At 45.5% G+C, this 19,916-nt stretch overlaps 3 protein-coding genes across 19 annotated transcripts in view; 1 reads left to right on the top strand and 2 right to left on the bottom strand.

Moving 5' to 3' along the window:
* The window catches only part of TUBGCP4 (tubulin gamma complex component 4), a 48,001-nt gene extending 45,716 nt beyond the window's left edge, over nt 1-2,285 (bottom strand). For 4 of the 9 annotated variants that reach the window (XR_011380386.1, XR_011380388.1, XM_008268815.4 and 1 more), the window contains exon 1: nt 1,897-2,264. Coding sequence is in view for 4 of the 9 variants with exons in the window: in XM_008268815.4 (XP_008267037.1) it covers nt 1,897-1,974 (78 nt within the window). In the remaining 5 variants the exon portion in view is untranslated. 9 annotated transcript variants of the gene reach the window in all.
* ZSCAN29 (zinc finger and SCAN domain containing 29) lies at nt 2,271-15,684 on the top strand. Of its 4 annotated transcripts, none has more exons than XM_008268814.4 (6): nt 2,271-2,761; nt 3,251-3,686; nt 4,148-4,352; nt 6,165-6,863; nt 9,262-9,732; nt 12,577-15,684. In XM_008268814.4, exons 2-6 carry the CDS (start codon nt 3,369-3,371, stop codon nt 13,443-13,445), a joined length of 2,562 nt encoding a protein of 853 aa, XP_008267036.1. In that variant the 5' UTR covers nt 2,271-2,761; nt 3,251-3,368; the 3' UTR covers nt 13,446-15,684.
* The window catches only part of MAPDA (N6-Methyl-AMP deaminase), a 37,221-nt gene continuing 31,054 nt past the window's right edge, over nt 13,750-19,916 (bottom strand). For all 6 annotated transcript variants that reach the window (XR_011380885.1, XR_011380883.1, XR_011380884.1 and 3 more), the window contains one exon: nt 13,750-14,041. The gene's annotated coding sequence lies outside the window, so the exon portion shown is untranslated. The remainder of the gene's footprint in view (nt 14,042-19,916) is intronic.

Below are 19,916 nucleotides of genomic sequence, written 5' to 3'. Positions count from 1 at the left end.
GGATTGGAAGTGCAGCACCCAGGATTAGAACTGGCACCCATATGGGATGTGGACACTGTAGGCAGCAGCTTTACCCGCTACGCCACAGTGCTGGCCCCTGATGCCATCTTTATATGCCCATAAATGTGGTCATAAATAGGCAAAGGACAATTTTTGTTACTGAGTCCACAATAACCTAATTAGGAATTCATTTAATGTAGATCTTAATGACATAATACTAATTATATCTTCAAGCCAATAGTTTATGAAGTGGTATAACAGTGCTTAAGAACTTGATCCCTGGAATAAGACTACTTCAGTCTGAATCTGTGAGTTGCCTCCTACTTGCCTCATAGCTAAGCCAAGTTAATGTACCTCTCTGTGCTCAGTTTTGATTCTTACAGAGGCAATAATTGTGAGTATTGAATTGTTAATGTGCCTGGGAAAACAGTGGAAAATGGTCTAGGTACTTGGGCCCTTGCTAACCTTGTAGGAGACCCAGATGAAGTTCCAAGCTCCGGACTTCAGCCTGGCCCAGCCCTGGTGTCCTGTGGTATTTTGGGGAGTGACCCAACGGATGGAGGATCTCTTGCTCTGTCTCTCCCTCTCTGTCACTCTTCAAGATAAATAAATGTTTAATTTAAAAAAAAAAAAAGAAGAATACACATGAAGCACATGCGCCAGGGCCAGCAGTGTGGTGTGGCAGGGTGCACCACTGAGTGCGATGCTGGCATCCCATACTGGAGAAATATGCTTGGGAAAAATGTGCTTGGGAAAGCAGCAGAGAATGGCCCAAGTGCTTAGGCCCATGCACCCATGTGGGAGACCTTGGGTGCTCAAAACATACAAGCAATTCTTATCATCAAGATAGCTCTGCCAATAAGATTTCCTGTTGACATAGTTTTAGAAAATTTTAAAAAAAATTATGGGTAACATTACTGGAGCAGGAACAGCAAACAATTCCTTAAAGTTACCAACACAGCTGGCGCTGTGGCATACTGGGCTAAGCCTCCACTGGCCGTATCGGCATCCCATGTGGCCGCCGGTTCGAGTCCCGGCTGCTCCACTTCCGATCCAACTTCCTGCTATGGTCTAGAAAAGCAGTGGAAGATGGCCCAAGTGCTAGGGCTCCTGCACCTGCGGGGGAGACCTGGAAGAAGCTCCTGGCTCCTGGATTCGGACTGGCGCAGCTCCGGCCGTTGCAGCCATTTGGGGAGTGACTTTCTCTCAGTCTCTCCCTCTCACTGTCTGTAACTCTACCTCTCAAATAAATCAATCTAAAAAAAAAAAAAAAAACAACTAAGATAATTATTAGGTATGTGACACAGGGGAATATTTACGGATCTGTGCCCCAATTAATCTGTAAAATGGGTACAAGTGGTCGTGTGGATTAAAGGAGCTCACCTACGCCCTAACTATCTATGGATATCACATGACTCTTCCTCCTCATACATCTCTCATTCCTGGTAACACGAAGACCCCCAAGCAAGTTCTCCACCTGGTGCAGGTATATTTTGGGAAAAGAGTCAGGAGGGAAACGCTCCACACGCTCTTGAAATCTCTTTTTCCATTCAGTCAAGTTTGCTGGGCGCTGTGTTTCTGAACCAGAATGCAAAGCTCAGAATGCTGGAGTGAAAGTGAACAGGATTAAGTGCCTTCCTCACTTATAACCAGGCCCCCTGTACCTGTCATTCAGACACCGCCACCTTACGCCCTGTCCCCACACCCCGCGGCAAGGCAGGGCTGTTGGGGGGGTCTGTCCTCGGTTTCTCATGCTAGCATTTCCCTCACCCTTAGGCCGTGGGGGGCTGCCCTCTATGCGGCCCCAGCCCCCGCAGGTCCCGCCCTCCGGGTCCCTCAGTGGCTCAGGTCAGCCGAGTCTGCTCCCTCGTTCCCGCGCTCTCAGCCGCACAGTACCTGCAGGCCACTCCGCTTGTTCCAGGTGAAAATGGAGCCCGGGTACCCGCTCAGAGCCAAGAGCAGCTCGTGGATCATGCCCACGGCGGACTTCGAGTCTCTGGGGACGTGACCCTCTCCTCCAGCGTCCTCTCAGGAGAACACGGGGGCGAGGACCTCCTTCCACATGCACGCACGCCCTTAGCTCCGGCGGCTCGTTCCGACTGCACCCGCCCGGACCACGGCTGCGGGAGGAGAGGAGGCTAGGCGGCGAAAGTGACCGCGCGCCGGGTCCCGGAAGTGCGCCGGGCTCCGCGCGGCCCTCCGCTTAGCTCGCGCCAGCTCCAGCCGCGCTGCTGCCGACTTGCGGTCTGCGCAGCGCTCCCGGCGCATGCGCCTTCGGCGCCCCCGAGTTGCCCGCTCGGACTTCCGGTTTGGGAGCTGGTCTGGGTGGTGTGAGAGTCCTGGCTGGGGCTGATCCCGGAGTGGGAGAGGCTGAGCGGGGGTCAGTTATGCGAGTGACTAGAGAGACAGTCCCAGAGACAGACGCTCCTAGATGTGGACCGGAGGGTGCTCTCAGGGCGCCTTGACCCTATCAGAGGCCTCAGGAGGAACTGCAGGACGACTCCGGGAGTGACCCGGCCGGAGGGAGCGAAGACAAAGAGGCCGGAGCCGCACACCCGCTGATCCTTGAGCGGAGTTCAGCGCCCGCGAGTCCGCCGCACTTGGAGCCCCTAGTCAGCACCGAGCTCGTCCTCAGGAGACCCATTCCTGCTGCCCCTCGGACCCCCGCTCCTCACCAACTCAGTGAGACGCTCCCCAGGCCCACCCGGTGCCTGCTTCAGGAGCCACCCACAGCAGCTGCTCCCGATGCACGCGGTTTCCCGTCAGTAGCCCCCGACCCCTTGCTGGGAAGGGAAAACAAAGACCCGATATTCCCGACTCGGCTTTTGTCGGTGGTGGGCACTGGTAGTTGCGGAGTGAGAGGGGCGGGGCGGAGGCACTGGGGGAGATCAGCTGCTACCCGCTGGACAGAGAGGCTTGTTGTTGCCTTCAGCCGTGTGACTTGCTTTTAGATCCTGGCTTCCCATATGGCTGGCACTCACTGTGCAACACTGATCAGGAGAATGAAATGGGAGCAGATCTGGGGGAGGTGGGAAAGGAGCAAGGCAGTGCTGTTTTCTGCTTCCTGGGGCTGTCCAGAAACACAGCTTTTGAAAGGTCTTTCTCCTTCATGCTCCGTGTTGGCTTATCGCCCTGAAGGCGCTGCCTCACGCGGCTACTTGGAGCATGTAGGAAGTCAGGCCAGCTCTAACAAGGCTTTAGACGTATGAATATATTCCTTCTGATAGTGTCCTCTCTCTCTCTACCCTAGAAAGAGACTCCTCTCACAGACAGAGACTTATCTGCAGGTGATTCTCCAAGGACATGGGAAGATAGGAGTAAGCCCTGGAACCCACGCCCTGAGCGGAGGGCCGCTGCTTTCTGCTGGAATGATGGCCAACCCCGCCCTGAGAGGGAATGGCACTAACTCGGAGACCTTTCGGCAGCGCTTCAGGAGGTTCCACTACCAGGAGGTGGCTGGGCCCCGGGAGGCTTTCAGCCAGCTCTGGGAACTTTGCTGCCGGTGGCTAAGGCCGGAAGTGCGCACCAAGGAGCAGATCGTAGAATTGCTGGTGCTAGAGCAATTCCTGACTGTCTTGCCTGGGGAGATCCAGAACTGGCTACAGGAGCGGTGTCCAGAAAATGGAGAGGAGGCAGTGACAATGGTGGAAGATTTAGAAAGACAGCCTGGAGGACCTGGACGTTCGGTGAGAAGAGGGGTGCGGGTGGCGTGTGCAGAAGTGTGTGATTGGGAAGGGACAGACAGGCTTAAAGAGGGGCACAGTCTCCCACGGTGATGCCTGTACTTCTGGTCTGGAACAAGTAGTTTTTCAGAGAGCACTTGTCGGAGGTGCTACCTGGGTGTACCGTTGCGTCTCCTGTTACGAGTTTTTCCTAGTTTCCTATTTTATGGTGAAAGGCAGGTGGGTTTTTTTAATTTATTTTTTTTCAGCCTGTAGTTGGGTTTTCTATTTTGATCTTTTCCTCTGGAGTTCCAACTGCTCTAAGCTAAGGGTTATGAAAGAAGGCTCTTGTTTGCCATAACTTTCCCCACCCCTACAACCCCAGCTGTGTCCCAGAAGGATGATCTCTTTGGGATACTGTTATATCCTCCGGGAATGCCCCTCCTTATGACTCTGCAGTGACAATCAATGGGGGTTGTTTCTAGGTCACAGTCTCTGTGAAGGGGCAGGATGTGCGCTTGGAGAAGATGGCACCCCTGAAATCATCACGAGAGTTATTAAGTGGTCGGCAGGAGTCAGTGGCACCCCCGCCCAGGGGTGTACCCAAGAAAGAGAGGGCGAGAAGCCCAGACCTGGGACCACAGGAGCAGATGAATCCAAAGGAGAAGCTCAGACGTTTTCAAAGGAGCGGTGAGGAGTAGCTTCATATGGGAAGACAGTGCCATTCTAATCGGGAAGTAGGGTCGGGAAGAGTGAGTGGGAAAGGGATTTTAGGAATGAGTGGAAATTGTAGAATATGTGGTTCTTGGGGACCTCCTGAAGACACGCAGGTTAGGCCTCTGATGCAGTGAGTGCTCTTACATTTCCTCTTTTGATAATTCTCCTAGAGAATGGCTCCCTAGTTTTTATCAGAATTTGGAACTATTTTATTTCTTGGCAAGGATGATAGTATGTCACTATTTTCTAGGTAAAAATTACTTTCCATACTTGAAGGCACATCTGTCTTTGTTTTCCTTCTCCAAATTAAACTTTTTTTAAAGTTTCTTCCCAGAAGCTTCATTCTTTAGATCTTAATTTCTGTTATTCTCCTTTAAAACCTTAAGTTTTCCAAATAGGTTAATTGTGGAGTAGGTTAATTGTGGAGAACTAAATTATATCTATTATCTACCTCTCTCTCTCTCTCTACACACATGCACACACACGTATACACACGTATACCTACCTACATATTCCTAGTGAGGTTATATTAGAGGCTATGAATTTTACTTCAAAGTATTCCTATATCTTGTTTCAGTACAGTCCAGTTTAGAATTACATAATTTTTTCACCCAGTAACTCTCAGAACTTTCAGCTTTGCCAAGTGCCTTGCTTTTTTACTTGGTCTTGATTTTATAGAACTTAATTTGTCTTCTCTTTCTTCTATTGAATTCCACTTGATTCATTTCATTTAAACATTGTGTAGTTATTTTAGATTCTGTTTGTCATCTAAGAAGAGAGCCTTCTCCATTTAGTAATGGTCTCTGTTTAGTCATCCACAGGAAATCCCCCAACCTCACACACACTTGCAGAATTATTGTTTCTGGGCACCTATTATGTCTTAACACCTTGCAGGGGACTCTGCAATAAAAGGTGCCTATCCCCAAAGAACTCACTGAGATTGAGAACACAACAGCAAATTTTAAGTATGTACCGAACTGAACTGTACTGAAAGTGTCAATCATCTGTTGCTTAATTGTGTATTACGGTGTTAATATTATAGAGATTTGGCAAAGTCGAAGATGAAGGAGGCTGTAGAAAGGCCTCTTGGGGGCACTGGTAACATAGCTCCTTGCATTTGCATAGAAGGAGAGAGTTAAAGAAATGGCACAGAGTGGTACATAAGTCCAACGGGAATGGACAGTGCATGCTAGAAACTAAGGTGAGGCTCAGCAGGACAGTACGCGGGCTGAGGAAGAGCAAGCCTGGAGTTAGGACGGGGACTGCTGCAGTTTTCCAGCTGTGAGAAGAGGAGGAGCTTGGATTTGGATGGTGGCAGTAGGAATGAAGAGGAAAGGCATTTAAGGGCAACATCTTTAGAGTGCAGTGAGTAAGTGTGAAGGAAACGGACAAGTTGAAGACAGTCTCCCCTCACTCCCTTTCCTTCTTGAAATCACTGTTTAATTCTGTAGCCCCTAGTGAAAGAGGTAACTGTTCCCTGCAGTACTAGGACCTGCAAACAAGTCATCAGGAAGGCTAGGGAGTAACTTGGGGTAACATTATCTGCTCTGAACACACAACTAAACCTTTTCCTCTCTTGGCAACCTACTTTGGAAAATACGGTATTTCCTATCTTTTAGGTTTCCCATATTTTTCACACTTTCTTCAAACTACTGAACTTTCTGAAAGATTTCCCTAGATACTTACTTTAGAATACCTTGGATTAAAAAGGTGGGACTGAATTCAGAGATATTTTTTATGATCAGTCCAAACTGTGACACCCTTTGTTTGCTTCCCTGCAAGCAGGATTTCCATTTCCTAAATCTGACACGGCCTCCAGGTTGGAGCAGGCAGAGCCATGGATCCTAGCTTCGCTGGGCTCCAAAGATAAAGAACTCCCAAGAGACAGCCACGCAGGAGATAGAAGAGTGCATGCTGATCTGTTGCTATCCAAGAGAGAGAGAAGCTATGTGGAGCAGGACCGCTGGAGTTTTGAGGATGAGAAGGTAGCAGGTGTGCACTGGGGCTATGAAGAGACCAGAACTCTACTTGCAATTCTCAGCCAAACCGAGTTCTATGAGGCTCTCCGAAACTGTCATCGAAATAGCCAAGTGTATGGGGCCGTGGCCGAGCGGCTCCGAGAGTATGGCTTCCTTCGGACCCTTGAACAGTGTCGGACGAAGTTCAAGGGTCTTCAGAAGAGCTATCGAAAAGTCAAGAGTGGCCACCCACCTGAGACCTGTCCCTTCTTTGAAGAGATGGAAGCCTTGATGAGTGCCCAGGTCATTGCCCTACCCTGTAATAGCCTAGAAGCGGCAGTATCTCTTTCCGGTCAAATGGGCAGTGATGCTGAGACTGAAGAGCCACAGCAAGGGGGCTGGCAGCAAGAGGAGGGAGCAGAAGCAGCCATGGCAGAGGAGTCTGGTAGTGATGAAGCAGACTTAGAGGCCACACCTCAGGACCCCAACAACACAACCACACCTGTCCTGTTCCGGAGCCCAAGTGGTAAGAAGCTTTTCTTGGAGTTTTGGGATTAGAGTTGGGGAGCGTGGGACTAGATGTAGACTCAGATTTATTGTCACCTGCCAGCTTTGCCACTTAAATAGGGAACAAAGAGGCATTTCTGTATTTTATTCTCTTGTTGGATAATAAATCTGAAATAAATATACTCAGAATATTCAGGAGACCCTGAAAAGGAATAGGACTCCCTCCGTTTATTTTTTTCTCCTGATTTCCACCTCACTAACAAAAACTGGCACTATATTTAAGAACAGGTATTTACTGAGCACCTTATATAAGCTCAGTGCTTTACATGTCTTATCTTTTAATCTCCCTAATCTCAGTGTCAGTTTATTCTGTGTTTATTTTTACTTAGAGTAGCACAGCAAAGGACTGTTCAAAGTTGGGCAACATTTTATGTCTGCTTTTTTTTTTTTTTTAAAGATTTATTTATTTGAAAGAGTTACACAGAGAGAGGAGGCACAAAGAGAGAGAGGTCTTCCGTCTGATGGTTCACTCCCCAGAGGGCCACAATGGCTGGAGCTGCGCCAATCCAAAGTCAGGAGCCAGGGTCTCCCACGTGGGGCAGGGGCCCAAGGACTTGGGCCATCTCCTACTGCTTTCCCAGGCCATAGCAGAGAGCTGGATTGGAAGAGGAGCAGCTGGGACTAGAACCAGCGCCCATATGGGATGCTGGCGTTTCAGGCCAGGGCGTTAACCAGTTGCACCACAGCGCCGGCCCTTTTATGTCTCCTTTGAGATCGGCACCATACATTGGCATTTTCACAGGACCAAGATGTCCTGCATTGACACTCTATGTTGAAATTTTTTTGCCTGTTAGGCCGGCACCGCGGCTCAATAGGCTAATTCTCCACCTGCGGCGCCAGCACACGGGGTTCTAGTCCCAGTCGGGGTGCCGGATTCTGTCCCGGTTGCCCCTCTTCCAGGCTAGCTCTCTGCTGTGGCCCGGGAAGGCAGTGGAGGATGGCCCAAGTCCTTGGGCCCTGCACCCCATGGGAGACCAGGAGAAGCACCTGGCTCCTGCCTTGGATCAGCGCAGTGCACCAGGCACAGCAGCCATTGGAGGGTGAACCAACGGTAAAGGAAGACCTTCTCTCCGTGTCTCTCTCTCTCTGTCCACTCTGCCTGACCAAAAAAAAAAAAAATTTTTTTTTTGCCTGTGAAATTATTTTTAAAGTATTGCCTGTTGCTGTTGATGTAATTTATACAAATCTGTTGTCATGGAAGAGCAGCAAAGTATGATTCAGGAGGCTTAGATTCTAATCCTAACCACCACTCATCAGTGGAGGACCTCAGACTGTTACCCGACCACTTCCTCAGCTGTAACGTGGGGCAAGGTAGCAGGGCTGCATCTCTTAAGCTGCAGTCCCATCATGAACAGTGGTCCTTTCCTTCATGTTTTATTATGTGTGTCACGTTACTTTAGTTCTGTTGTACCCCTCCTGTCCTCTTTTTTCCTTTCTCTTCTGTTTTTTCCTTATCACTGACATAAATAAATGCAGTTCAGTCACGAACACGGCACGTGCTAAATGCTCTATTCTTACCTGTTCATCTTTTTTCACTACATTTGTGGTCTTCTGATTCTTTACTTTTCTCTACTCACAGCAGGTGGAGGATAACAGAAGAAATGTAACCTCCAGCTTGTTCTCAGGTGGGAGAAGGACTCCAAACGTCTTCCCTCCACTTTGAGAACCATCAGGGTGCAGACTACGCTCACCCTGGTGTTAGCTTTCCTATAAACACTGCCTGAGTGGGGGATCTGCCCACCGTACTAGCATGTGTTCAGTCCAGGAAATCCTGTTTGCTCTTGTTTCCTTTCTCATCTTGGTTTCTGCCAGTCCTTCCCCCTTGTAAGGTGCATGACTATAACTCCTTATCTTGCATACTTCAGGTCCTTGCTATTGCTGGGCTTGCTTAGTTGAGATTGTGGCAAGTGGAGAAGGGCCATAATAGGCCTTAGGAAATAGGAGTGGTAGAAAATGTCTAGAGAGGTTAGGGATGGCAAATTGTGATTGACACCAATTAACTGTGGGTCTTCTCCTGGCCAGTGATTTTCCAATTAGGATCAGAATTCCGGAAAAACTAGTAGAAGGATGGGGAAATGCATGCTGTACTCTTCCTCGTGCACACAATGATTACCTGTTGAAAGGCCTCTTATTTTTTACGGCTAAACAGAATTTATGGATAAAGTCTTAACTTGCTAAAGGGTACAGAGAAGCAAAATATTCTATAATAAGTTTATCAATTTTGGAAACATGAAGTATTTTTACTTTATCTAGGAGCCCAAGCTTAGGTGATTTTTCATGATGCAGATGGTAGGAGTGAGGAAATGAGGCTGAAAGCTCTGGATTAAGTGGTGCTGGAATTTCTCTTCTGGTGGCAGGTGTACACTGGGGCTATGAAGAGACCAAGACTTACCTTGCAATTCTTAGTGAGACTCAGTTTTATGAAGCCCTTCAGAACTGTCACCGCAACAGCCAGTTGTATGGAGCAGTGGCTGAGAGGTTATGGGAATATGGCTTCCTTAGGACCCCAGAGCAGTGTCGGACAAAGTTTAAAAGCCTACAGACCAGTTATCGGAAAGTCAAGAATGGACAGGCACCAGAGACTTGTCCCTTCTTTGAAGAGATGGATGCTCTGGTGAGTGCTCGGGCTGCTGCCCCTCCCAGCAATGGGCAGGAAGAGGAGCCAGCTTCTTGCCCCATCCAGGGAACCAGTGAGGCTCAAGCTGAGAGGCAAACTGAAGAGGCAGAAGAGGCGATAGAGGAAGATTCTGATGAGGAAGAGGAGGATATTGAGATTCCCCCAGAGGCTGTCAGAACCCGTGCTCCAGTCTTATTCCAAAGCCCCAGTGGTAAGACTCTTTAACTTTTTACGGTATACATAGAAAAGGGGAGGCAATGGGATCCAGGACAAAGATCATATTGAGAACTGGTCTCTACACCAGCTTTCACTTTTTTTTTTTTTTTTTTTTTTTTTTGCTCTACCTTATCTCCTATATTTCTTGTCCATTAAGCAGCTTAGTGAGAGGATATAAATTTTTCTTGTGACTTGCCTCCTCACATTGTGGCATCACAGATAATTACAAACTTTGTAAATTTGTTGTCATCTGTTTAAGCTGCAGATTTCCAGCCAGTCTAGCTAGCAGAATCCAAAAGCTAGTATTTCCCAAGTAGCATGTCATTTACCTATATGATATGAACTTGATTCTATAAGTTCATTCTCATGTTTTTCTTCTAGTTTCAGCTTTTACACCAGCTCTATATCTTATTTATTTACATATATGAAAACCTAGTAACATTTTTTTTTTTTTGACAGGCAGAGTGGACAATGAGAGAGAGAGACAGAGAGAAAGGTCTTCCTTTTTCTGTTGGTTCACCCCCGCAATGGCCGCTGCAGCGGGCATACCACGCTGATTGGAAGCCAGGAGCCAGGTGCTTTTCTTGGTCTCCCATGAGGGTGCAGGGCCCAAGCACTTGGGCCATCCTCCACTGCCTTCCTGGGCCACAGCAGAGAGCTGGACTGGAAGAGGGGCAACCGGGACAGAATCTGGTGCCCCGACCGGGATTAGAACCCCGAGTGCCGGCGCCGCAGGCAGAGGATTAGCCTATTGAGCCGCAGCGCCAGCCAACACTTTTCTTAATACATGCTTCATGCCAAAGTGAGAGGTTTCTAAGGGAACTAACTAATCCTTTGAATCTTAGCTGCTGTCAGAATTAAGAAAGCAGTACTCCGCAGGCGGAGGATTAGCCTATTGAACTGCGGCGAGAAAGCAGTACTTTAATATGGCTTCTCTCCCTGTGGCAAAAAGAATTCTGATTTTGGAGTCACTCATGTTTATTTATGTGAATCTAGACTCTACTGTTTAACAGCTGAGTGACTTACAGCAAGTTACTTAGTTCCCAAGTTTGCTTATATATTAAGACCTCCAGCATAGAATTGATGCAAATGAGGTACTTCTGCAAAGTACCTTTTACAGAGTGGCCACAAGTAGGTATTTAATTAATACTATTTTCCATTTCTATACGTCCTTTAGAAAAGCATTCTTTAGGCTGATGTTCCATGGAGCAATAATTCTATGAGATACAAATATGTTCTACTAAAAAAAATGGCTTTGGAAATGCTAAATATTCCCTCACAATACATATTTCTGTATTTAAGGTTCCAAGATTTCATTTAACCTGGTGAATGTCTATTTCATGAAGAACCTCATCAGACAAGCTTCTGGGTGGGAATAATGTTTTACAGGGTACATTCATGGGCTTATACTAAACATTGTTTTGCTGTTAGATTTAGTCCATGGAATTTGGATCCAGAGTTTACCTGAAACATCTGAAAGTGCTAATTCTCACAACCTGTGCTCCAAGAAGCCTGGAATTGGTTCTTAGAATATTTAAAAACTTGCTTTAGCAGAACACTTAGAATAGATGCTTTTGGAGCATTTAGTGATTATTTTTCCATGAGCAAAGAGAATGTTTTAGAGACACTTCCTAGGAAAGATTACAGTAAATATTTTTCTACCCTGTTTTTTCTTTAAATTTTTTTTTTAATTTGACAGGTAGAGTTATAGACAGTGAGAGAGAGACAGAGAGAAAGTCTTCCTTCCGTTGGTTCACCCCCCAAATGACCGCTATGGCCAGAACTGCGCCGATCTGAAGCCAGGAGCCAGGTGCTTCTTCTGGGTCTCCCATGCAGGTGCACGGCCCACGCACTTGGGACATCCTCCACTGCCCTCCCGGGCCACAGCAGAGAGCTGGACTGGAAGAGGAGCAGCCGGGACTAGAACCGGCACCCATATGGGATGCCGGTGCTGCAGGCAGAGGATTAACCCAGTGAGCCATGGCGCCAGCCCCTCTACCCTGTTTTTATTTCCAATTTATATAGGAATACAAGGAGAAGGGGAATCATGAAGCTCTGTCTAGATACAGATGTTTCCCTGAATGTTCTGGGAATTTCCTCTAGTCCCTTTAGTTTAACCAAACAAGAACACCATAGTAGGCCTGAAATATAGCAAAAGTAACATTGTAAGAAAGTATCTTTCCTGGGGCCAGCCCTGTAGTGCAGTGTGTTAAAGCCCTGACCTGAAGCGCTGGCATCCCATATGGGTGCCGGTTCTAGTCCCGGCTGCTCCTCTTCCAATCCAGCTCTCTGCTATGGCCTGGGAAAGCAGTGAAGGATGGCCAAAGTCCTTGGGCCCCTGCAGCCACGTGGGAGACCCAGAGGAAGCTCCTGGTTCCTGGCTTCGGATCGGCACAGCTCTGGCCGTTGCGGCCATCTGGGGAGTGAACCAGCAGATGGAAGACCTCTCTCTCTGTCTCTGCCTATCTCTGTAACTTTTTCAAATAGATAAAATAAATCTTTAATAAAAAAGTATCTTTTCTATATATTCATAGTGATAGTCTCCCCAAGATGCAGTGAGTTCTCCAGAGAGGATTTTCTGAAGATCCTAAGTATTCAAGAAGAGTTTAAAAAAAAAAATGTATTAATTAACCTGTAGGTAGATGAGAAGTACGTGATAGGTGACCAAATAGAGAAGTAAAATACTGGGAATTTTAATAATAATACTTATTTGGAATCAGGAACACCCTAATTTTCATCTTTACTCACTTAATGTATCATTTGTTCCTCCCAGGTTTGCTGTACCCTGGCACATACACTGAAGAAATGGCTAACATTAAAAATTCTTTTCTTATATCAGGTTTCGAGGCTGGATTTGAGAATGAAGAGAATCCACAACGGGATATATCTGAGGAAGTGCAACTGCACAGGACATTACTTGCAAGGTCTGAAAGGAAACTTGCCCATCATCTTAATCAAGGTAAAGGTAGTGAGAATGAATGTAGATCAGGAAGAGAGTGGGAAAAAACCCCAGGGGAGAAAAGAGGAAAACTGAAACTCCCAGAGAAGAGTTTAGGGAAAGTCCTCAGTCATCAGAGGCCTTGCGTGGGGGAGAAACCCCCCAGGTATCTCAGGTACGGCAAAGGCTTCAGCCCAAACTCCTCTTTCATGCATCAGATATCTCACCAGGTAGAAAATCCATATAAATGTGCTGACTGTGGGAAAAGCTTCAGTAGAAGTGCACGCCTCATTAGACATCGGCGAATCCACACTGGAGAGAAACCGTATAAGTGTCTTGACTGTGGTAAAAGTTTCCGAGACAGTTCAAATTTCATCACCCACAGGAGAATCCACACAGGAGAGAAACCTTATCAGTGTGGTGAGTGTGGAAAACGCTTCAATCAGAGCTCAAGCCTTATAATTCATCAGAGAACTCACACAGGAGAAAAGCCCTATCAATGTGAAGAGTGTGGAAAAAGCTTTAATAACAGTTCTCATTTTAGTGCACATCGAAGAATACACACAGGAGAGAGACCACATGTGTGTTCCGACTGTGGAAAGAGTTTCAGTAAGAGTTCTGACTTACGTGCGCATCACAGAACCCACACGGGAGAGAAACCTTATGGGTGTCATGATTGCGGCAAGTGTTTTAGTAAAAGCTCTGCCCTTAACAAGCACCGAGAAATCCATACACGAGAAAAGCTTCCGACACAGTCAGCGCCTAAGTAAGCCCCTGAGGATGTCGATATATATAAAAGAAAGAGCCTCAATAAGTGTATTGTTTGGAAAGTCTTCCAGGAGTGAGATCCATCTATTTATGTGCCCAGCTGGCTTAGTACTCTCCAGGATTTATGCCACTGTTTGTTCCTTATATTTCTCCTGGTTCAAGTGTCAAATTCCCAAGGCAGTCATTTTAATAACCAAAGGAATATTTCAGTCCCTCTCCTTGCCTACCTTTGAACAGACAGGTAACAACTTTTGCCTCTCAGTGCCTATGTTGTTCCTTTAATAGAGAACATGGTAGCAGAGCCTATGAATTTGATATATACATCTTTACTCATCCTGTCATTCAACTGCAGTTCAAATTTAAAAACCCATCACATCTGCATTTCAGGGAAAAGTTGTGAGACATTCTTCATTAGGTGGGTCTAGGTCTTCTTTACACAGTAATGGAAATGCTAAAAAGAATGAAATCTTCCTATTCACTTAAGCCAGGGCTCAGAATGACACATCTGTCAGGCATAGTCTTCATTTACCTCATAGAAGAGTTTAATGTCCCTCTTGGTTCTGCTGTAAGAATCATCTTGTCAAGAATCAGGTGTTCTCTATGGGGAAACAATATAAATTTTATATAAATATTAAAATGTGAACCCTGAATTTCTTAGTTTTTTCCAAATCCTAGCAGGGTTGGAATAGACTACTACTACATTCACAGCATCTAGTTTGATTTTCTTTCAGTCCTATCAACTGAATTTAATCTGCACTTTGTGGTCCAGAGGCCCAAAGAGCGAGCAAGCTAGCTAGTTGTGTTGGGGAAGGCAGTTAAAGCTGCTAATAGGGAATCCTGTATATCCACACACTCCAAACACCTAGTATAGTGTTAGCACCCCATCAGCACTAAATACTAACTTGCAAAGAACAAGCCACTGCCACATTCCCATGTATTGGGAAAACAGGCCATTCTGTGCCAACAGCTGTTTAACGGCAGGGAAGATGGATCATCTTTGGTCAGTGGAGCTGCCAGTCTACATAAACACACTCAACTGTGTACAGTTAAAAGCAGCTCTTCAAACACAGGTGTAATTACTAATCTTTATAATCAGATAGAACTGAGTTGGCCATATGTTCACAGTAATATGACAAGCACTGTAAAACATGTTAGACACAGTCTAAAACAAATGACACAATAAGCACGTGTGTAGCTGGCAATAGTTTCAGAGAAATCTAGAAAGCTAAGTAGTACCTCTATGCAAAAATGTTAATGGCTAATGCATTAGAATTTGCTACAATAAAATTTTAAAAGGTATTCTCTTTTATTCAGGAAGCCTTAATGAAGCAGAAAGTGTCCAGAGCAGGGAAGGTTACTGGGTAAATTAGGGTAGGATGAACTTTCTAAAACTAGTTGCAAAACTGAGTGCTGGATGGGTGAGGAATAGGAAAGATGGGGGAGTGATTGGCAGAACAGAGACTGTAAGGAAGGTTAGCTAAAGTTTAGAGCAGTTCAAAGCTTGGGAAGAGTATAACATGGGTTGTGCAGTGGAAGAAAAAGAATCACCTTAGCCAAAATATGAAGTGCCAGAGGCAGCCCACAAGGTGGTACACTCATCATCACAGGTGCGATGCTACACTTACTGCTAAGAAAAGAGTGGCTGACATCAGGGAAGAAAGAGCAGTTTTGGGGGACTAGCTTCTACAGGCAACAAAGGCCAGGTGGGGAGGTCAGAAGAAAGAGGAACACAGCCAGATGGCCATGGCCTAAGATAAGCAGCTGTTTCACATTCATAGTTAATTAAAGTTCTGTGGTTAGAGTGAGATCTGGGACAGCAGTAGGGAGATAGGATATTCTGTAATTCATAGCTTACTGTGTTAGATGAGAGATTACTTAGGGTTCTGATGCTGAGGAAAAAGAATCTCCCAACATTTATTAAGAATTAAGGGAAGATAGTATCTCAGTTTTGCTGCCTAAACAGACAGGAAGGTTCAGCAAACACCAGTTTAAAGCAATAACTCAGGATCTGCATGGTTTAGGAAGCATGCTGTAATGTTAAAAGAGATTATTGTCTTTAGTATATTAATGTATAGTTGTGTGGAAAAAGCATCGGTTGGGCTTTCAACAGATATGAATTGTGGTTCCAGATGTCCTATAAGTCATCCTGCCTCCATTTCCCTTTCTGTATAGCAGGATAATGTTTACACCTAATCTGCCTCTCAGGGATACCATGTTAATAAAAATTACATCTATAAAGTACCTGGTGTCTTCAGGTGTTTCTATGCCTATATGCAAATTATGAATAACTTTTTGATGAATCTTTATCTGCTTTTCTTGGTTCCTTGTATGAGGTTACTAGAAGTGTCTGAATATTTGTGCCAGGCAGAGAGACAAATGAAACTATGGTTAAAAAATAAGTAGAAAGAAAATCCTTCCTTGGTATCAGTATCCACAATCTATTGCAACTCATGATAACTGGGCATGGAGAGTGAGTCTTATTTTAAGAGACCCACAAGGAACAGCCTTGCAGAAGGAATAGGACAAAGAGTAACTCCTTACCATGTAAAGACCCACTTTATCCCTAACAACCATTAAATGCCACCCAATCTGCCATTCCTGAGGATGGAAGAAGAAATAAAAGTCTTCAACCTCTCTAAAAAAGAGAAACCAAGGCCAGTGTTGGGAAACCAAAAGAATCTATTCACCCCTAGCCTTTTAATATCCATAAAGCCCTTTTGGGAGGAGATACTTTGTGCAGCAAAGGAAGACAGAAACAGAAGCATTAAAGGAAGCAAAATGGTTACATCTGTTCTTGTCAGTTGTTTTTGAGTTCAATTACTGCTTTTTCTTTATTTTCTCCATCATGCTTATTTTATTGCTTGTTCTCTATGGCCAGTGCCATAGAACTTAGTCTCTGTGTTGCTGCCATTTTTCCCTTGTAATCTGAGTGTAGAGGCTGAATCTGTTAATTTTATATATCACTTTTTGTTTTTGTTTTTTCAAGATTTATTTAGGGGCTAGTGCTATGGTATAGTGGGTAGGAGCCGCCACCTGCAGTGCCAGCATCCCATATGGGTGCCAGTTTGAGTCCTGACTGCTCCACTTCTGATCCAGCTCCCTGCTAATGTGCCTGGGAAAACAGGGGAGGAAGGCCCAAGACTTTGGGCCTCTGCACCCATGTGGGAGATGCCGAAGAAACTCCTGGTTCCTGGCTTTGGATCGCCCCAGCTCCAGCCATTGTGACCATCTGGGGAGTAAACCAGTGGATGGAAGACATCTCTGCCTCTGCTCTTGTAACTCAACCTTTCAAATAAATAAATAAATAAATATTTTTTAAAGATTTATTTATTTATTTGAAAGGTAGAGTTAGAGAGAGATCCTCCATCTGCTGGTTCACTCCCTAAATGGCCTCAGTGGCCAAGGCTGGGTCAGACTGAAGCCAGGAGCTTCTTTCTGGCCTCCAATGTGGATGCAGGGGCCTATGCACTTGGGCCATTTCCCACTGTTTTCCCAGCACATTAGCAGGGTGCTGGATGGAAAGTGGAGCAGCTGGGACTTGAACTGGCATGCATACAGGATGCCGGAGTAGGTATCACAGGTGGTGGCTTTACCTGCTACACTACAACACTGATCCCAAGCAATGGGGTTTTATCAAGACCAGTTCCAGAAGGGAGGATGGAGTAAGAGTATAAAGGTGGACTAGTTCGTTCTCCATTACTGAATTCAAAACCTGAAGTGAAAAATGTATAATACTTGAAGAGCGATCTTACTGACATGCATGTCTCAAAGTTTTGACTCTGAAACCATGATGCTTAAAGTAACATGTTTTATGAAGTTTGTATAATCATTAAAATGTATTATAAATGTATAAATATATAAATTTTAGGATTTTAAAGTCTGCCATTCCTGTTACACACACCATTAAGGCTCTTTCAGAAATAAAACTTTGGAACAACTGGAAGTCAGATTAGACTAGAAATAGAAACCAGAGTATCCTAGAGCTCAAGAAGTGCCTGGCTAGCATAGTACCACTATGGTCAAAGTAGAAAAGGGTAAGGTAGGTACATTAAAAAAAAAAAAAAAAAAAAAAAATTGGCTTCCCAGGGGATCTATTCAATCCATAAAAATCTAAAAGATAAATTAGGAAAACAATTTTAAAACTTTCCACAAATAGTGAGCTCATCAAATTCAGCAGAATTCAATTTAAAAATAGTATTTTATTGACATCTTCCCTGAGCAGCAGAGAAACCAAAGGACACTATGTCATTTTACACAGTGAGGTCCATATTCCAATATCTCATGCTGTGGCCACCAAGCACCTGAACAGTTCTTAGGCTTCACAAATCCCTGTTTGTCCACAGTTGGCATTTGTCAATTTTTAACAGATAAACGAGGAAGCAACCATTTAAGAGACTGGGCCAAGTACTAGTGATGGTCTTGATGTGGATCTCATGTAGGTAAAATAATAAACCATGAGCTAAATACACCCTTAAAGGGGCCACTGTTTTGGCACATTGGATTAAGCTGCTGCCTGTGACACTGGCATCCCATATGAGTGCTAGGTTTGAGTCCCAGCCGTTCCATTTCCAATCTGGCTCCCTGTTAATGCTCCTGGGAAGGCAACAGAAGATAGCCCAAGTGCTTGGTTCCTTGCCACCAATATAGGAGACCTGAATGAAATTCCAGGCTCCTGGCTTTGGCCTGGTCCAGTCCCAGTAGTTGTGGCCATCTGCAGAGTGAACCAATGGATGGAAGATCTTTCTCTGTGTGTGTCTCTATGCTCTCTCTGTAACTCTGCCTTTCAAATAAGTAAAATAAATCTTTTCAAAAAACTGTATGTTTTTAGCATAGGGCAGAAGCAGCAGCTACTGTGATGATCACGTAGGTCTGGGAAGGAACTCTGAAAATTAAAATAGAATGTACTCATAGGATGAATTGGTATTATCAGTAGAAACTGGGCATATTTTTTCAAAATAGCAGACCATGAAAGAAATCAAGAAAATAAAGTTCCAGAGGGCCTGTTCCATATCTACATATATGTAGTTTTTTGTAACTTTTGTTATTTTTTTCTTGACATAATTTCAAACTTAACAGAAAAACTTCCAAAAAACTCCTGTATATCTAATTTCACCAAATTAAATTTTTTGGAAATTTGCTTTAGATTCTTTCTGTATATACAGACATATACCTATGTAGACATTTGCTTGTTTGTTTTTACTTTTTCTTTTTTCTTTCTTTTCTTTTCTTTTCTTTTCTTTCTTTCTTTCTTTTCTTTTTTTTTTTTTTTTTTTGACAGGCAGAGTGGACAGTGAGAGAGAGAGAGGGAAAGGTCTTCCTTTTCCATTGGTTCACCCCTCAGTGGCTGCTGCAGCCGGCACACCACGCTGATCCAAAGCCAGGAGCCAGGTGCTTCTCCTGGTCTCCCATGCGGGTGCAGGGCCCAAGGACTTGGGCCATCCTCCACTGCCCTCCTGGGCTACAGCAGAGAGCTGGACTGGAAAAGGAGCAACTGGGGGCTGGCGCCGTGGCTCAATAGGCTAATCCTCCACCTTGCGGCGCCGGCACACCGGGTTCTAGTCCCGGTCAGGGCGCCGGATTCTGTTCCGGTTGCCCCTCTTCCAGGCCAGCTCTCTGCTATGGCCAGGGAGTGCAGTGGAGGATGGCCCAGGTGCTTGGGCCCTGCACCCCATGGGAGACCAGGAAAAGCACCTGGATCCTGGCTCCTGCCATCGGATCAGCGCGGTGCGCCGGCTGCAGCGGTGGCCATTGGAGGGTGAACCAACGGCAAAAGAAGACCTTTCTCTCTGTCTCTCTCTCTCACTGTCCACTCTGCCTGTCAAAAATAAAAAAAAAGAAAAAAAAAAAAAAGAAAAGGAGCAACTGGGACAGAATCCGGCACCCCGATCGGGACTAGAACCCGATGTGCTGGTGCCGCAGGCGGAGGATTAGCCTATTGAGCCGCAGCGCCGGCCCCTATGTACACATTTTAAAAGTCATTTGATTGGGGCCGGCACTGTGGCATAGCGGGTAAAGTCACTGCCTGCAGTGCCGGCATCCTACATGGGCACTGGTTCAAGTCCTAGCTGCTCTGCTTCCAATCCAGCTCTTTGCTGTGGCCTGGGAAAGCAATAGAAGATGGCCCAAGTCCTTGGGCCCCTGCACCTAGTAGGAGACCCGGAGGAAGCTCCTGGCTCCTGGCTTCAGGTTGGCACAGCTCTGGCCATTGCAGCCATTTGGGGAGTGAACCAGTGGATGGAAGACCTCTCTCTCTCTCTCTCTGCCTCTGCCTCTCTGTAACTCTGTCTTACAAATAAAAAAATAAAATAAAATAAAATAATAAAAAGTCACTTGATAACTAGGAGACACAGGGCTCTTTACCCCTAAACATTTCATATTGTGTATTTCTTAAGAACAAGGACATTCTCTGAAATAACCACAGAATAATTATCAACATCAGGACATTTAAAATTAATACTCTTCATTCACATTTT

Source organism: Oryctolagus cuniculus, chromosome 12, assembly GCF_964237555.1.
Source record: "Oryctolagus cuniculus chromosome 12, mOryCun1.1, whole genome shotgun sequence".
Taxonomy (NCBI): Eukaryota; Metazoa; Chordata; class Mammalia; order Lagomorpha; family Leporidae; genus Oryctolagus; species Oryctolagus cuniculus.
Note: the sequence above shows the minus strand (reverse complement) of the source record. Positions and strands in the feature narration are given on the sequence as shown.